The sequence below is a fragment of the Microtus pennsylvanicus genome, chromosome 18 (genome assembly GCF_037038515.1).
Source record: "Microtus pennsylvanicus isolate mMicPen1 chromosome 18, mMicPen1.hap1, whole genome shotgun sequence".
Lineage (NCBI taxonomy): Eukaryota > Metazoa > Chordata > Mammalia > Rodentia > Cricetidae > Microtus > Microtus pennsylvanicus.
In genome coordinates, this window is record NC_134596.1 from 33,004,285 (window position 1) to 33,024,348 (window position 20,064).

At 39.8% G+C, this 20,064-nt stretch overlaps 1 protein-coding gene across 1 annotated transcript in view; it reads right to left on the reverse strand.

Moving 5' to 3' along the window:
- The window catches only part of Rab38 (RAB38, member RAS oncogene family), a 52,601-nt gene extending 34,974 nt beyond the window's left edge, over positions 1 to 17,627 (reverse strand). Inside the window, exon 1 of the mRNA XM_075952444.1 lies at positions 17,283 to 17,627. Within this exon, the coding sequence (XP_075808559.1) occupies positions 17,283 to 17,484 (202 nt within the window). The 5' untranslated portion in view covers positions 17,485 to 17,627. The remainder of the gene's footprint in view (positions 1 to 17,282) is intronic.
- Between the last annotated feature and the right edge of the window lie 2,437 nt (positions 17,628 to 20,064).

Below are 20,064 nucleotides of genomic sequence, written 5' to 3' on the forward strand. Positions count from 1 at the left end.
GAGACAGTCAAGGTTTCAGAAACAAGAGGGCAGACACAGCTTTCAGCAAAAAGTGGCCAGTGTAGAGCCAGCTGCGGAGGCAGAGGACGTGTGCAGAGCTTGTAAAGCCAAGAGGAGCTCAGCACGCTCACACCCACACCTGCCCATTGCCCTGATGAGCTCTAAAGCTCACAGGAAGTGGAAGTGCAATATTCTGATGGGCGCAAGAAAGCTTCAAGCAACACAGGCTGGAGATAACATCGTGAGTGTGGAACCTGAAGTTGAAACTTCTCTACAATCCCCAATCTATACTCCTGTCACTGCTTAGACAAGCTATTGAACTTGGTATTGTATTCAGGAGACTCAATAGAAGGTAAACACGAGCAAGCAGGTCTTCCAAACTCCTTCACAATCTCAGTCATATAAAGTTCCGACAAAAAGTACCATCTTCAAAACATCAGAAACAAGGTTGTAATTTGACAGCAAGTGTCACAAACTGGGAATTATGGCAGAAAGTGGACTTTAGCCATACAATTTTCTCTCACAAGGACAAACTGACATAACTTGTTTGAATTATTAACACTATAAATCTTCCCTAAATCACCTATGGAGACTGTTTCAAAAGACAATACAAGGTCAAGGAGAAACCACATCTTCTTAACTACACTTATAATGACTTCTGTTTCACAGAAGAGCTATTATTATTACAACTTTTATAAATTAATTTTTGTTATTGTGTTTTAACCTGGGTCTCAGGGATTTTTGTTTTTAATAAGCTTTTATGACTGTCCTTCCTTCCTCTATACCTACTCTAAAATATTTCCTCTGGCAATTCTCATATTTCATATCATTTCCTTCTTATCATTCTATCTTTCTGACTTCCACATTCTCTCCTCACCCCACTCTTAAATATTTCCTCTAGACTACTGAGAACTCAAGAACAATGGCAATGGGTTTTTGATCCTACTGCACGTACTGGCTTTGGGGGAGCCTAGGCAGTTTGGATGCTCACCTTACTAGACCTGGATGGAGGTGGGTGGTCCTTGGACTTCCCACACGTCAGTGAACCCTGATTGCTCTTCGAGCTGATGAGGGAGGGGGACTTGATCGGGGGAGGGGAAGGGAAATGGGAGGCGGTGGCGGGGAGGAGGCAAAAATCTTTAATAAATAAATAAATAAATTTAATTAAAAAATGATAAAAAATACTACTCAGGAAATCATCTCATAAGTAAGATAAATCAAAAAGAAAAAATATTTCCTCTAAATGCATTCCAAAATATAGTCCCTTAGCAAGTATCCTAGAGGCACCGTCTCTTAACTCTATCAGGATTTAAGCAAGGGTACAAATTATCTTCTCCTGAACATTAAAGTTGAGATTGCCACTATATCTACAACTGTGGTTGGTTACCCTCTACACAGCATTATAAAACATAACCCTAAGTAAAGACATCTCACCAGAGAACTAACATGAAAATGAAAGCAATAAAAAGAATAGGGAAAAATGAAAACTGGGAATACCTCTCTTTTAATGGAAGCATGGGCCACAAATGCATGAAGCCATCCACTCTGACACTTCCATAAGCTCCCAACTCCTCGGCATCAGAAACCAACTTCCTGTGAGATTTGACTGTTGTAGCACTACAACAGGACTACATTCCCAGTCATTATCCTCAGTGTAAAATGAGAAAATTGAGAATTGGAACATGTGTGCAGCTTGCCCATATAAAATAGACCATAAGCTTACAAAACCAGAATTCAAACCTCAGCTACCTGAATCCAAAGCCATGTTATCCATTAACATCAAGTACTGTCAGCTTCTAAGCCACACTCTTGAGCTAACTTGACTCCAGATTTATGTTCTACAAACAGCCAACTCAATCCAATTTTACAGAGACTTGCTGGATGTCTATAGAATCTGTGCTAGTCTCTGGTCTGTGTCTTACAATGTACCAGTGAACCAGTCTCTCCATTAAGGACTCTACAGTCCATTAGACAAAGAAATAATCTTGCTATTGAGGAAAATCGTTTCCTTTAAAGAATAAAGATTGGTTTGGGAATTAGTTGCAGTCAGCCAGAAGCAGTTTTGCTCTGAAAATCTTCCTAATGAGTATTGGCAAGTTTCTTATACTTTCTCAATTAAGCCCTCCTCATCTGGAAAGTGTCTCTAAGTCTATGAAGGTCAGTTTTGTGCAGATGGAAGGCATTAACTAAGCACCCAACAGTCAAAATTTCTCTACTATGCTGAAAATATAATAGAAATATGATATAAGTTCTAAAAAACAGTTTTAGATCAGAATTTAAGACAAAAACACTTAGGTACTTCAGCAGAGACAAAAAGTGAGCAAAATCCTACTACCTCTAATTATGTCTGCTAGTGATTTCTGGAGACAGGGACTAACGAAGGATGGATTCTTATTTTATGAGTCCCAAATCTTTATTTATATGAATCATAAAATTATACAAATCAGAATAAAAAATAGATATGCATCACTTTCCTTAGAAATAATAAACTACTAAAAATGTAATGTATTTAGGAAAGTGGATGCCAATATAACATCAAAAATACTTTAGATAACCTTAGAACACAAGATTTTGTGCTGATGAATTTTAACATGACGTAGTGAATGTTTTGTAGATGATTTTCACATTGCTATTAAAGAAACAGTGCTTCCCTAAGTACATCATGGGAAGGGACGGAACTCGCCAGCTCTTGCCTTAGTATCTGAGCATCTGCTCACGAATGTGTGCTGGAGAACAGCATTTCATCGGGACCAGCATGTGACAAGCTGACATTTCTTACATAGGTTGCACCATAGAGAAAGTGAAAACTTTCTCACAGTCATCCAGTCAATGAAGGGAAGAGTAAAACGTTTTTCATATGACGCGCAACCTACGGATGAACTTTCCTTTTTCCCCAGTGTCCCCTCCTTTATTCTTTTCTAATGCACTATACAAATAATGACCTCCTTTGATACTGTTCAGGGCGGGGCAGGACATTTCAGGACAAAAAGGAAAGAAGCCTTCTGTGATCATTCAGAACTCTGAGGGCCTCTAGGCTTGTTAAGGATGTCTTATGATCTCTCTAGAGAGCTAACTAGATGAAGGGCAGTCACGGGTTATTTAACAATCTACTTGTCCAGGGGTTTGCAAAGTAGGTGCCTCCCAAGAATGACGACTTTACACTACCATACAGACAAGGATCATATTTAGACTGTGCAAAGAGCAACATATTAGGTATTCTACCCTGACTGGCATTTTCAAAGGACAATGTGTGTGAAAGGGTGTGAATGAACACATCAGAAACAAGGAGAAGGCAACTTCTCTAGAGAGAAAAGACCTTTGTATGTGGAGGTCATTGGGTTAAGCCACTGGGAAAGTTGGTTATTTTTGACATCCCGGAAAGGGGTCACAGGCAGACCAGAGCATTTCTGGCCTTCACATCATATCCTTCCTTTGTCAGGTGACAGCCCTCTGTGCACTTCTTGATAAAAGTGGGAATCATGTGACTCCTAGCGAGTGCCTACTTGAAGGTAGAATAGAGACTTGTCTAATCTAGCCTAAGTAAATTTTCTTTAAAGCAAAGCAAAGACTATAATTCAAAACCCATCTCTGCCATAACAGTACTCACCCAACACACATTTACTGGACAGATACTTAACTCTGTGCCTCTGAAATGTAGGCCTTCTGGTCATGAGAAATTTCTTAAGCAAAGAGAGTTATACTTGGCTTTTCTACTAAAAATGGCCTGCTTCACCAGGTGGAGGTCTTCTCTCCTAGCCTCTAAACACACTCCATCATGGTATGGGTATGGCTCATGATTCTGCGCCCAGCCCAAGGGATGTGAAATTGTAAACTCATTTATTTAAGGAGTCAGAAGACATGGGCCTTAACGTTATCACTATTAATCTTAAACAAATCAAGAAAGCCTTAAATGAATATGTCTCTCTCTGAATCTGAGTTTTCTGCTGTGGGAAATGAAATTGATAAGGTTGATTGCTAAGGCCCCCTTAGTTGCTCTTTGCTAAGATTTAGCCAAACCTTGACTCTGTTTTCTGTCACTTGAAATGATTCCCTTGGTGTCATAAGCTCAGGCAAAAATAAATACAAATGTTACAACCATAATGTGTATTTAATGGTATTTTCACTTAATAATGAGTGTTCTTCTTGCTGGTTTTCTGGGACAGTGATAAGACACTAATCAAATCAACCCAGAGTAAAGGATTTTTTTTTTTTTTTGCATACAAGTTCATCTTCAAAGGCAGTTAAGGCGGGAAGGAAAGGCAGGAATCTGGAGTCAGTAACTGAAGCAGAGATCACTGAGAAATGCTGCTTCCCAGCTTGTTTTAAGGCTCTGAATCCACTAGCACTTACAGAGTCTGGGCCCACCTTCCCACACTAGGCTGGGCCCACCCACATCAATTAGCAGTTGAGGATCCCTCTTCCTAGGTGATTTTAGGCATCTGTCAAGTTGGCAGCTGAAGATAACTATAACAATCAATACCCAAAATGTTCTCACTAAGAACAGCCAAGCAATGAGTCTCCCAAACAGGCATAAAACCTATGTGGAAGTATAGAAGGTTATAATCTACAAACCATTCATTACTTCATATCTAATTTCACCAGTATATAATCTTATGTTCAAAATATATCTGAAGTACTTTTTGAGGTTATACTGGCATGCATTTTACTAAATATATTACATTTTCAGTATTTTATTTTTCAAAGAAAAATGATGTACAACTACTTTTGTTCTGATGTATATGTGTTTATGTGTATAATTTTATGATTCAATGTAAAATAAGGATTGGGCTCATAAAATAAAAATGCCCCTTCATTAGTCCCTACCACCAGCTATCACTAGTAGACAGAATTAGAGGCAATAGGATTTTATTCACATTTTTGCCTCTGCTTAAGTACTTGTAATACTGCTTTGTCTTAAACTTTGATCTAAATCCCTATTTTTAGAACCTATATCATATTTTTGTTAAGTTTTAAACATACTAAAGAAATTTTGACTATCATGTTTCAGCTACAAATTATCTCATTTCCTTCCAAATGTTCTATGGCCCAGTCCTATTTGAAAATTCATCTTCCTAAGAACCTTAGGCAGCTTTTATGTGAGCATCAGGGATTTGAACTTGGGTCCTCACATTTACACAGCAATTATTCTTCCTCTTTGAACCATCTCCCCAAACCCACATCATCGTCTTATCCTCCATCATGATTACCTATTATGATGTGTATTCATGCTTCTGCCTCACTTGCGGCCCTGAAATTTTTAGGGAGCAGGGAAGGATGTGTTGTAAGGCCTGAGGACCATTTCTTTCTCTTTTGGATACAGATAGAGCACCAGATACAATTATGAAAATAAATTGCATTTAAAGTTCCATTATTTTTCTACAATCCATCAATATATGTTCACAAACCACTAGTACATGCTGGTATTCCTACTCTGTAATTGACTGCCATTTCTAGTCAATAATAAGTGTTCATTGGAGGAGAAAAATGAACTTTATTCTAACAAGGTCTGGTGTAGGAGGTCCTTCTTTCTATGTGTTGTTTGTATTGGTTACTGAATGAAGAAACTGCTTTGGCCTTGATAGGTAGGCAGGGGAGGGGAACAGAACTGAATGCTGGGAGGAACAAGGACAGAGACGGAGAAGCCATGGATCCTCCACCCTGAGACGGATGCCAGTTAGAATCTCCGGTAAGCCGCTGCCCATGTGGTGACACACAGATTAATGGAGATGGGTTAAACTAATATGTAAGAGTTAGCCAATAAGAAGTTAGAGCTAATGGCCAAGCAGTGTTTTAATGAATACAATTTCTGTGTGATTATTGTGATTATTTCAGGGCTAAGCTAGCCGGGTGGTCAGGACGAACAAGCAAGTCTCCTCCTACAAAGGTTGTGTACATGTCTGTATTTATATGGCTAGTATGTGAAAAGTAGGAAAACAACATAAAATCAAAAGTCAATATAGCTATTTCACAATTCTCTGAAAGAAAAATAATCAAATTATGTAGTTCCTGCTGAAGTGAGAAAACCACTAAGCTGTCAATAGAGTAATCTTGTTCTGAAGGCTTGGGGAAACCCATGTATTTCAATAGATAGCATCTTATGAAGGTTTTAGGTTTTCTTGTTTTTAGGTGCCTCAGTGATCATCTGGGGGTAGATTTTAATGTATTCGCTCCTCACTATTTCCCCCTGAGATGCCAGTGACAGAAAGGTATCTATTAAACTAGATCTTTTTCTTCATTTAGGCATAGATTATACTTAGTACCAAACTTCTATAATCACCCCTGAAACCTACCAACTGACCCACAACCACAATCAAATTTCTATCACCCCCATGACCAGCTTTGAACTCTGTATGGTTCACATACTGAGTGAAAAAGAAACACTGTGTTGTGGTTGGATTAGAAGACTCTCTGAAAAAGTCTCAAGTACTGAAAACCTGAGCTTTACCTTAGCTGAGGGGACCAGATCATGAAAATACTGGTTTCATATAGCTAAAACCAAACAGATATGGGATGTTGCTGGAAGACTGGAAGAAATAAATCACCTTGCCTGTGGGAATTTGCTATCTATCTATCTATCTATCTATCTATCTATCTATCTATCTATCTATCTATCTATCTATCATCTACCTATCTATCATCTCTTTCTCTCTCTCTCTCTCTCTCTCTCTCTCTCTCTCTCTCTCTCTCTCTCTCTCTCTCTCTCTATCGGTGTTTTGAATAAGAATGTCCTCCATAGATTCGTAATTTCGAATGCTAAATTATCAGGGAGTAGACTATTTGAGAAAAATTAGTAAATATGGCCTTGTTGGAGCAGGTGTAGCCTTGTTGGAGGAGTGGTGGTCTTGTTGGAGGAAGTGTGTCACTGGAGGTGAGCTTTGAGATTTCAAAAACCCATGCCAGGACCAGCCTTTCTCTGCTTGTGGATAAGGATGTAGAATTTTTAACTACTTCTCCAATGCCAAGCCTGCCTGCCAGCATGCTCTCAGTCATGATAATGGACTCTAAAAGTGTAAGCATCTTCACAGCAATGGAACAGTGGCTAAAATGTGTGTGTGTGCATGTTTGTGTGTGTGTGTGTGTTGTTATGTTGTTGGAGTAGGTACAGCCTTGTGGGAGGAATTGTGATCATGTTGGAGGAAATATGTCATTAGGGGTGGGCTTTGAGGTCTCATATTTATATCACACACACATACACACACATATGTCTTATCTTTTCCATATCTTTCTTTCTTATGTGCAATGAGATAAGATAAACCTTATTACTTTATTAAGATTTTCCCCTTCAGATAGTTTTTCATAATGCCAGAAAAGCTAGCTAATAGCCTTAACCCCTTAGTTCCCTCCCAACAGACAAGTGTAGGATTACCATGGCTTAAACATGCCTATCTTGTCTTAGTATTCTTCACTGTCATTCCCCTTGAACTGGAATAAACAAGCTATCTCATCAGGCAACAACAAAGAAACAAACAAAAAACTTTAATGCTTATGATTTTCTAGGAATTGTTTTAGCAATTAGAATAATTTTTTTTGAGTCCATGGTGATTATCGTTCCACTGGTGAGAGACAGACAACAAATTTTTAAAAGCAAATAAGATTGAAAGACTACTATTTACGTGCTTTTTATTTAAAAAAAAGTTATGGAAAAAAATCAATCAGGAAAAGAGAAAAACATATTCTGAGGGAGGGGCAGAATTTTAAAAGTTGTGTAAGGAACTACCCAGTAAATGGATATAATTTGAGCAAAGACCAAAAGCCTAAAGTAAGAAATTACATGAATATTTTGTAGGTTTAAACTGAGGGAGTGCCCGGCACAAAGATAAACAAAATCAGGTCAGTCTGGCAAGTCTTTGGGGAATAGTAAGGGGATTGAGTGGGATACCAAAGACTGCACATGGGTCAGAGTAGAATGGGATAAAACAGAGATTAGAATGTCCAAAGTATAAACAGCTTGGTGCCATTGTATTGCTGTTGTCTTTAGCTCCGGGCAAGATATGAAAATACTGAAGGAATGTAAGTAGGTGAGAAATCACGAATTGCTAACACTGCTGTATTGAGAAATGATTCGTGGCAGTAAAGATAGAACTGGAGACACCAGTTTAGGAAGGTTTTGCAACAACTAGCAAGAGAGTATTATTTGAATTAAATTAATAGTTTTGAAGATGGTTGGTTTCCTGGATTAAACTGGAGATGGACATAGCAGAGCAATTGTGCAGGGAATGATTCAAGCGTGACTCCTAGAGCCTCAAAGACAACATGACTCTACCACAGATGGGAAGGAAAGGATCTCATCAGGCAGAGGTCTGATCTGTGAGACTCTGTGGCAGAAAGTAGGTCAGGATTCTGACATGTTACAGTTGGTACTTCTGTTATGAAATATGTTACAAAGATAGTTGGCTATATGGCCAGAAGTTCCAGGATGTGGTCAGGGCTGTAGATTTAACCTATTCTCCTTTTAATTTCTGTGCACTACTTCCAAATTCACTTTCCATGGCACTGTGTCTCAGTATCAACACTTGGAGAGATTCATGGGCCTAGAGCCTAGAGCTGAGGTACAAAATGAGAAGTTAGACTGTAAGAGGCTCTAAGTGTGCGCTCCTAATCGGTTTATGTAGTATAATGAAACTAACAATACAGGAACTCCAAGCAATGAAGTGACTATTAAATTTGTGAGAGGGAACCCCGGCAAGGAAAGGAGTAGACCGAATAAAGTGGAGTCTTAGATCTTGTGTGTTTACTTCCTACTCTACTAAACTGTTGCTAAAGATCCCCACCTGCCTGTAACAGAACACACAGGCTCTTCCCATCTCTTTAGATTCCCTGCAAACAATGTCTCTGATTCCAGCCTCTTGGTAGTTAACATTCCTTGAATCTATCCATCAAGAATAAACAAGTCATCTGTGACATATTTAACTGAGCTAAAACATGCAAGATAATATGACTCCATAAAAAAATGTTCTTAATTTTTAAATCTTATGATTCTATTTATTAAGATCAGTAAACACCAACAATTTTTAATTGAAAACTTTTTTTGCTCTATAACAACAAATAATCCACCTGAAATATGTTCACGAAATAATAAGCTCAACACATCCAATGGAAAACAAATTTAGAATTACTTGGCATTTGAAATGGTAGCTCTAACTAGCCTTTAAGGACAATTTAATACATAACATATAAAAATATCCTCTTATTTCCTAAATCTTCACTCCTGAAGGATTCCTAGATTCCTTTAGAATACCTATTCCCCAAAACACATGCCAGAAATCCTCTAATAAGCCCCCAGGAAACCCATGTGATATTTTAAAATCTTGCGGCAAATACAGTAGTATTTATGGTTAAGCAGATATATCAGACACTGTTAACTTAGAGTAGTTTAATTTTGAAAATCAGAAAGCAAGAATCATGCAAAAAATCAATGCGAACAGGCAATAAAGGTAGTTTCAACCTTCTAAGAGACCATTCCATATACAAGGACACACATATTCCTAAACTATAGCTTTTAAAAATCAAATAATAATAATCTTCTTTTGTAAATTATACTGTTTTTCTCAAGTGGATAATTATTTGTCAGAAGACACATTTTTGTGTTTGTGTATAGCAAAGCCTCATGTACTCCAGGCTGGCCTTGAACTTGCTATATAGCCCAGGATGACCTTTAAGTTTTAATCTTTCTGCCTCCAATCTGGAGTGCTGAGATTCCAGGCAAATATCACTATTCCTGGTTATACATAGTGCTGGAGATCAAACTTTGTGTGTGTTAGGTAAGCACTCTCCTGACTGAGTTAATCCCTAGCCCCCAAACACATGCTTACTAAGTAAGTTGGTGTTAACTTTTCAGAGAACAGAATTCTTACGCATTTCTTTTGTCTGAGGGCATAATAAGACATTATTCTGACACCCAGAATTTGGTGAATTTGATGTGAGATTTTCTGCCTTAGCCTCCAGAGACTACTCTATTTCCCTTACATTTAGAACACACATACTTCACTGTATACCCACAGAAAGACCCTCCTGTCACTATAGGAGTTAGTTATTATTCGGGTCCCACACAGCTATCCTTAGTTTTGTTTCTTAAAATGAGAGACTTCTGCCCCTCAGGCCCTGTAGCTTTTCCGCCTAAATGTCATGTTTGAGGTTGTTGTTATTAAGGCCAGTCAACCATAAGCTTCCTTCGATGATGAAATGTAAAGAATCGAGCTTACCTTACAGGAAAAATTTTAACAGTCTATGACTTACAAAGCTATCGCATCATGGCATCATCTACTGGGAAGCATTACCACAGGCTAGCTAGAAAATGGGAGCGGTGGCCAGATGCATCACAAATTGGAACTCAACAGCGTTCCTTATCTGTCTGCCTTTCAAAAAGTTCTGTGTTTGTCATTTTTATAGCCCAAATAAACAGAGTTTTCTTATCTCTGTGTAATAATAGTGGTGACCTGATCAACTCACTGTGAGCAATAAATGTAATGATGCATATACCTATAATATGCCTGACCTTCAATAAATAGAGCTATTAACAACACATTATATTGCAGAGGAAAGCAGCTGTCTCGTCAAGGACTTCGAATCAATTTGTTTTGAACTTTGCCCTATGAATTAGACAGAAATCTTTTAGCATCCCCCTTACGCTATAAATATTTCATCTGTATTAGACTTAGGAAGGAAACAAGAAAGTTCATTATGCTTCCTGGGAGAGCAACTTTATGCAAGATCGGTAGAGAAATCAGAAGTTCAATCTGAGTGTAAATATAGGGACCACAGGTTAACTAAAGCCCATGATAGTGCACACTACAAAAACTACAGAATCAGGGATAAAGATGACAAAACACTTAAAATTGTTCAATCTTCTTAAATTCAAGATCCTCTGCCTCAAAAACATTAGGACCTTGCTTGATTGTCCTCTGGGATGACAGAATTTGGAAGCACGTGGGAGGTGGGCACACTTGTGGGAGATTTTCTTGATTATGTTAAATGACTTGGGAAGAGCCATCTTAGCTGTGTGTATAGCTGCACTGTTTAAAATGAAGAAAGCAAGCCAAGCGCTAACATGCATACATTCAGTGTTCTTTTGCTTTCTGACTATGAATATGATACTTCAGGCTATTGTTGTCTTGATTTCCCCGCCTTGGCGAATTGTGAGCTAGGAGAAACCCCTTTCTCCCTTACATTGCTTTCATTAGAACATTTTATTACAATAGGAAAAGTCACTAAAACGCCCTTCTCTTTCTCTATTTCTTTGCTGATCAGTTAATTAAATTGTATACCAAATAACTCATGGCCAAGTCATCTAAAACTTGGAAAGGATATCTACAAGATAACAAAAATAACCTTTATGCAAGTCTTGGTGAGAGAAGTATTACAGAGCAATAAAACAAAGTCACATGAGATTAAAAGAGGAAGAAGCTTCTACTGACAGGAAACAATTGGGGGGTTTACATAGGGGTGTGACTTTTCAAATGAGTCAAATATTAGCAAGGACTATAACATGTGAAGACAAACAAAAGATCACATGAATTCTGTGACAAAATAAGACGGAATAGAGACAATAAACATTAGACCAAACAGGGATTGCCAAGGAGTTAAAATGACTGAAATATAAGTCACAATGAATAGTGGTTAGGATAGTTTTCATTTTCAGATTGCTGTTAAAGTGCCTGATGCTGTAGCTCCATGGCGCCTTGCAGAGCCTTCATGAGGTTCTGAGTTCAATTCCCCAGAACTACAGAAAAAAGATGTATTGCTAGCAACTGAACTGTGGATCCCTCTTGCCTATCCAAATCCATGACCTTTGAATCTCAGTGCTTAAGATAACATCAGACATCTAAGGTTAAAAAAGGTTTTAATTCCCCAGACCACACCAATAATAAACATGGAATTAGTTCTATCATTACTACATTCTATGGGCTGAAGAATCGAATGCTACTCCCTTCGAAATAATAGCTGCCTTGTCTCTAAAAGGGCTGGGATGGTTTAGATGAATACTCACAAGATGATGTGCCTTAATAAAATTAATTTTTACAAGTTATTGCCCCATTTAATGTACTGAAAAATTACAAAGAAGATAGTTTTCCACTTGACCTTCAAATGAGTGACATTTTACTGCAAATGTTAGAGATTTTAATAAATGAAGACTCACATCTTTTACAATCGTAGTTAAGCTCATTCCCCAGTTTTTGTGTTTCCTGCACAATATTGAAAGTTCTCCATCTCTGCTTATTGTACCCTCTGCTTAACGGCAAGCACACAACATGCTATTTCTCATAGAGATCTGGAAACCTATAATTATCCAGGATAGAAACAAGGCAAGAAATTCCCCTGCAGAAATGGGTCCATCCTTGAACTCAGTTTTGTTTTACTTGACATACTTGTTTTCAAAAGATAGCTTTTTCTATGCATCTATTTCTTTTGCCAAGACACTTAAAACTTATAAAATTCATTAGGTAACTTATTTTAGATATGAATACTAAAGAAATAGCCTGATTTAAACCCTTCATTCAGTTGAGTTCACAACATGAGTGTTTGAAAACTATAAAGCAGCCTACCATGGTGACCCAAGTGAGTGAGAAAAGACAGTGTAGTTGGAATGGAAATGCAGTTCTCATAAGTGGGTCTTCTTAGAGGCAGCTGTCATGTGTTAGAGTGCAGCAATGAACTTCTCCATGCGAAGCACTCTGTCTGCAAATGCGATGTTTTACACTGTATTTGTTGAATTTGGACTTGGGTCTTCTGATGTCTAGCAGACTCAGTCACATTGCACACACACACACACACAAACACACGCACACACATTTCAGTAAGACAAATATACTATTTCCGCCCTTCTGTGAACAAGTCCCTTGTTTCTTTGATTTTTGATCTTCATTAAGATAAAATGAGCTTGATACTATTTTCTCTACAAATATCAAGATCAATCAGGAAATGTACGTGAAAGCAGTTTGTAATAGTGGCAACTATCATAATAAGAATAAAAATGGTAATGTGTTTCTTGTGTGTCAGGAACGCTCATGAATTAACTCAGTTATTTCTTTTATAACAACTCTAACAGATACAAGTTCTGTTACCCTCACTTTACAAACAAGGCAGAGGATATAAAACTTGTATGTCAAAATGCTCACAATTAATTTAGTTAAGAAAACTATCATGTATTACTGAAGGCAAAGTCAGGTTATGATATTAAAGTTGGTAGAGCCTAAAAGAGAGTATCTTCCAAATGTGGTATCACAGACAAATAAAATAGTTGCTATTCTATAGCTGGAACACCTGAGGTCCCATAAGATTTCATAACTTGACCAACATCGGTATTACATTTTCACTATATATAATTCCTACTTCTTATAGAATGTATCTGAAATGCTTGCTATTAAATCAGAGGAAGTAGAGCAAAGCTGCTAGAGAAGGTGGGGAGGGGCATGTTTGACAGGTTGGGGAGGGACGTGTTCAACAGCCATGTGTTAAATTCTGACACGACCATATAGCCAGCTATTTTACTAGGAAATTACAGGTTTTTGGACAACCATAAGAACAGGTGCTTAAGGGATGGTAGGTGCCAGAGCTGCAATTGTCTCAATTCCTGAAGTTGTGTCCCATAGTACATCAGTTCTTAGGTGAGAATTATCCACTTCTCTGAGCACACTAATGTGGCAATTGCTGGTATCAGGTTTGGAGAGTAATAAGGACAGAAGCCTCAAGTGTAAACTTTTTTTCTTTGTTGATATATATATATATATATTATATATTAGGAGGAATATAAATTCATGTCTCAGCCAATGATGGAATTTTCAAAAAGAAAAATTTCATTCATCTGTTTCCATTTCTCCATACTGGTATATAATAATATCCAGAAAAATTATAGGGAGAAAAAAGGATTATCTATCACCTAAAGAGAGGGAAAGGTGGGGAACAAATGGAAGGAGCTGGGGAGGGATGAGTGTTAAATAAAAGCAAATAAAACATAAAAGATTCTACCTAGGCAAAAATAAATAAATAAAATTGTAATAGCCTAATGTCCTATAAGGAAAGAGTAAGTCTTTTCCATTTCATCAAGGGTGTCAAGGTTGAAGATGAAGCTCAGTGGGCAAAGTACTTACCATGCACAATGCCCTTAATTTTATTCCCAATATTACAAAAACTGAACACGATGACACTGCATGTAATCTCAGCACTTGGGTAGTATAAGAAGAGCAGAAGATTAAATTGTCTTTGGCCTCACAGTGAGTTCAAGTGTAACCTGAGCTACATCGTCTGAGCAACACAACAAAACAAGGGAAAGGACCTAAGAAATGGCCCCGCAATTCGAAGCCCTAAGTCTTCTCTTGCAGAAGGCCTACCTGAATTCAATTCCCAACACCCACTTCATAGCTCATAACTCTCTGTAACTCTAATCATAGAGGATCCAGTGCTCTCTTCTGTCTTCTATAAGAACAGCACACATGTAGTGCACAGACATACATGCCGACAAAACACCCATACACATAAAATAATGTTTTAGCTTTTAAGTTAAAAGAAAAGAACGTGAACATTCTCAAAACTTGTTTCACTACTAGCCACTCTTTATAGACACACACAATAGCTAAGAAGAATAGAATGCCATTCCGTGACCTGAGTGTACTAGAAGGCATACTAACCTAACTCGAGTCTGAGTGGAGAGTGGAGGACAGATTTCACATCACCTTAAAACCCACAGGTTCCCAACATACTGTGAAACATTTATGTTCCAGCCATCCGATCCCCCCATTACCTAGTTTTCACCTAAAAAAGCTTTCAACCTCTAACCCAGCAGTTCCAGGGCCTTTGCGTTTGAGGCTTTCAAAGAAAGGCCGAATGCCATTCTGTCTGCCAAATGGATCTCAGATCCTTCCGATTTCCGACTTGCACAGACTTCTATGATTATAGCCTTCACAACCTTGGTCTGAAACTATGCCTTGGAAAAGCATTCTCAAGTCTGGGAGTTAAATTGCTCAAATTGTTCCTGACAGCAAGCTTGGAACTTAAGTTGCTTTATGCTGCAAAATGGGTGAGACTCAAAACTACTACTGGCGCTTGAGGATGGGATATATGTGCAACATAGGAACTGAATCTTATTAGGATTTAATTGCTACATGTATGTCATGTTCCTCTTATTTAATATGTATAATTGTTCAACTAGTGGTAACTGAATAAGCTCCTGGATAGTAAGTATTTTTGTCTTCACTTTGAACTTTTGGTTATTCTTCTCTTATTTGGTGGAATAAAAGATATTCCCTGTTAATAGATAAGAAAAATGATACAATGGTGTTGGTGGATTTGCCAGTAACCACACAATACATACGACAAAAAGTGAGATTCAGAAAGAGGTATTCTACTCTGAAGATATCCCATTCTAGAATTTAAGCTGAGAATCTTTATACCTTTCTCTTCCTCCAACTTAGAGGAAGAAACTAAAACTCACAGATGTTTAACAAGACTGAAGACGTGATGCTACTTGGACTTGAAATTGGTGCTAGTGACAGCTACATCTTTTAAACAGTAAGCTGTTCTAAACTGTGATCCTGGAACAACGGTGCAGTCAGAAGACAATTCAGACACTAAAACATGCGGCAACAGAGCACACAGACCAGGGATGAAAGCTTCCAAAAACTCTAGGTGATACCATCTTCAAGTCTCCAATAACTCACGTTTCCCTAAGCCTACTGAAGATCCAAAACCATGAACCTGTCTGCACTAGCCTTTATCATAAGACCTGGCAAAGCTCGTGTTTACAGAAGACTAAGGGTCTCAAGACCAGAAACATCCTTTCAGGAATTTTTCTCCTCTGGTTCTCATTTCAAGTCATGACAAAATGCTTGCAGTCAGATGTATTAGCTGAAAGGAACATATTTTCTGAAAAAGAATTGCTTATTTGAGATCCAGCTCTTAGCAAGCGGCTCTTAGTGCCTCATTCCATGACAGAGACTAAAAAGGGCTGTCTGAAGTGGACAGTAGAGAACTCATCAGAGTTCCAAACTGCTTAAGCAGGAAGGTTCTGAGCTATCACTGCCTAAGCCCTGGCAGGTTAATACAATGCTACTGATCAGGTAAGTGACTAAGCTTCTAGAATAAGAGGCCAGGCACGCCCAGGTTACAAGCAGACAAGTCGGACTCACTTTTTTTTGGGGGGGGGGCGGGTTCTAGACAAGGTTTCTCTGTAGCTTTGGTGCCTGTCCTGGAACTAGCTCTTGTAGACCAGGCTGGCCTCTAACTCATAGAGATCCGTCTGCCTCTGCCTCCCGAGTGCTGGGATTAAAGGCGCACCACTGCAACCTCAGTTTTCACCGTGCCTAAGAGCTGGTATACCTGGTGGCCAAATTCTGATCTCAAACACCATAAAAACGTTTATCATGGTTTCGATTTCTCAAAGAATACACCAGGATCAAATTAAGAAATCTGAAAGCAAATGCCATGAACATTGTCACAACCCCCACCCCGCTTCAACCCCTTCTCCGCCACTGGGGAGGCAGTGGCCGGTGGATCTCTATGAGTTCGAGGTCAGTTTGGTCTACATAACGATTTCCAGGACAGCCAGGGGTAGGTGGTGAGACCCTGTCTCAGAAAAAAAAAAAAAACAGTTGTCCTAAAACACATGTGCAGTCTCCTTTCTAAGAGAGACTATGGAAAGGGAGCAAGAGATAGGGATGGAGAAGACAGGAGAGATATGGAAAGAGATAGCTTGTTCTAGATGTATACAAAATCAACAATCTCAAACTTTCTCGACTGAAGAGGTGACCACAGTAGTGAAATTTGGAATAAACTAAATTCCTAAGACTCGAGATTGCGTAAACAAGAGTTAACCTGAGACAATCCTGTTCCCCTCTTAAGTTTCCTAGGGGCTTCCCCTCTGCAGGCCAGAATGAAGGCCACGTGGGCCTTCTCTGGGCCCAGTCGGGGCTACTTGTATCCAGAAAGAGACTAGAATGGATACAGAATGCCACTATAGTCTCCTGGGTCCGGGCCACAGACTGCTCTGAGCCCAGGAATCCCAGGGGAAAGTGGAAGAACCAGCTTGAGCCATGGCCTCAGAACACCCAGCGAGAGCAAAGTTACTTGAAGTTGCCACTCAGAAACAACGGACAAAAACATGCAAACACTTTCTTATCTTTGAAAATAGGTTTCCAAGCCACTAGCCCAAGTTTCCTAGAGTGGACCACACTGGTGATTCGATCTCCTGCTTGGTCGCACTCCAGGATCCCGAGACAGGAAAGGAGCTAAAAATTCATTCTCTGCTCCCCCAATCTCTCCGCTTTGCTCGCGCTGCTCAGAGCGCTCACCTGCAATGTCCCAGAGTTGCAAGCGCACCACAGTCTCCGGGTCCCAGTGGAGCACCTTCAATGCGAAATCCACACCAATGGTGGCCCGATAGTGCGAAGAGAAATTCTGGTGCACATAGCGCTTGATGATGCTGGTCTTGCCCACACCCAAGTCGCCGATCACCAGCAGCTTGTACAGGTGCTCCTTGTGCGGGGCCTGCATCCTGGAGGCCCGCCGGTCTTGCAGAGCCTGGAACCTGCCCTGGGAAGCGCAGCCGGGGCTAGGGTGCAGGACGGAGACCTAAGCGCTGTGTGGGCGCGAAGGCCGGGCGGGCGTGCTGGTGCAGGCTGGGGAGCTGGGGCGGAACTCCTCCCCCGGGGTTAATCCTCCTTCCTACACTGCCGTCTCCAAAGTGGGAGGAGACAGGAGCGACTCCTGGGACTAGAAGCTAAAGGACCTGAGTGCCTTTGCCAGTTCCAGCTCTTATTTGCCTAGTGCTCCACACCTTTCGCAGAGGTTTTTCGTCCAGGGCACAAACTTGTGAGCGGTGGGTTTTGTTTTCCATATTCTGCCAGCGAAAGAACTGCGTGTCAAAAAGTACCCAGGACTTCCGAAGTTACAGAGCCCTGCTGCCTCCCACACTGTGGTGTGAGTTTAAGAAGGCCTTGAGAAATACCAAAGCGAGAGGCTCAATTCTTCCTTTTGGGTTGAACCCTGCGTCTGGAGTTGAATGGCATCAATCAAACCCTTTGAGCCCCTTAGCCTGGTCGACTGTAAAATAGTAATGCTCTTGGCATCTTTTCACCTATTAAACTGTTAATGACCTTAATGCCCACCCCATGAATGCTGAGGGCTTGCTAATTTTTCAGCCTCCACTCCCATCCTAAAGCCTCCCAACTATACTGAGCTACTAGACACATGAGGTCTTATCACTATCAGTAACAGCAAATGCTTATAAATCCTCCCATATATGACACCAGTTCACCCTGGCAGTCCTAAAAATAAGTCTAATTATTCTTCATCATTTACAAATGAGGAATGCCAAGAACCGACTATATTACAATGGTGTAAAGAAAACGTCTATTTCAAACCCTGGTCCTTTTTTCTTATTCTAAAGGCATGCTCTATGCAGACATCTGTATGCTTGTGAGAATAGAAAAATCGTCACAGCAGGAGAAAACAGACCAGTAAAATAGATAAAAGAATGTGAACCCCTGTGTGGGCTTGGCTGGTTTCCTGGTGATGCTAGAAAAAGTATGGGCAGGTGGGGATTCCCGAGGTGCTTACAGAGGTGAGGAAAGGAGCATGCGAGAACTGGGGACCAGCATTCCTCCTCGAAATGGGTAATTTTGTACCCGATGTGCTCAGAAGGGAAGAGAGCCCGGTCTGCGTGATATTATTTCATCTTTACATTCCTTTATGAAGTGAGGTATTGTGGATAACTGTGAAGAAGGAGAGCAAGATTGAGAGCCGCTTTCCCAAGGTGCCCTGTAGCTAAAGAGTATACGAAATTAAATTTAACTGTACAAAATAATGGGTGAAAAGTTTGGTATGATCAAAGTCTGTAGTGGTATATTATTTTTATTTTGATAAATAAATCTTTCCTGAAGACCAGAGGTAAAGCTAAAGCCACTAGAGGTCAGGAAATGGTGACACTCAGCTTTAATCCCAGAATTTGGGACACAGAGTCAGATGGATCTCTGTGAGTTCAAGGCTACCCTGGGCTACACAAGATCACTGCAGAAACAAATCCAGGTGGTGGTGGCTCACATCTTTAACCCCAGTCCTAGGGAGTCACATGCCTTTTATCCCAGCACTAGAGAGAATATAAAATGAGAGGAGAAAGAGGCTTAGTTGCTTAGTTTATGGCCACCCAGCCTTAGTAGAGATAAGACTTCTCTAGTGGCTTGGCTGCTTTGCTTTTCTGGTTTTCAGGTTGAATCCCAATATCTGATTCTGGATTTTTCTTATGCATGCTACCAAATTCTTTCTGCCCTGCTTCTCTTAAATTACATAACGCCTTTACCATCAGCCTCTCATAAGCAGAGAGCTCCTATATATACATATATATGTATGTATATATATATATATATATATACACACACTTATATATATTCCTGTATGTATTCATGCATGCATATAGTTGGTGCTGATGACTCTCTCAGGGACAGTACTCAAACCAGAGTCACTCTAACGAGGCAAGACTTATATGGTAATTTGTTTCCAGAGGTATTCATTGTAGTCTTATGACAATGCCTCACAATGGGAAGAAATTACTCTTAGTTTCTTTTTAAACCCTCTAGACTTCAGTGGCACAGGAAGAACAGACAAGCAGTCCAGTGAAACCTAACTAGGTCCCCGAACCTGTAAGGGCACCGTCTCAACATCGTATTTGCGTCAGGGAAACCGGTTTTTCCCAGTGTCTATCCGCACATCCCTGGCACTGTTCTCGGGCTCTAAGCATGCTACTATTGCCAAACTACTGCACACCCTTTCCCCAGCAGCAGGAAGGCAGATGACTCAAGTCGTGAAGGGGTGAGACTACAAAATTCTCCCAGTTTGAGGCCTTCGTGATATCCCAGAAAGCACAGCGGCGGCTCTCTCTGCCTCCGTTCACATGCTGTCCAGTGGGCATACAAAAGCTTTCACTTAGTAGATGGAAAACCTAATTTAAATGATTGGAAATTGCTTTGCAAATATAAACTTGAAAGGCCAATCCCTTTTGCTTCTCTCTGGGGTTGCCAAATTAGATGAAGCTCTCAGAAGTTACTTTGTTTGCGTTTGCCGTTAAAAGAGCCACAG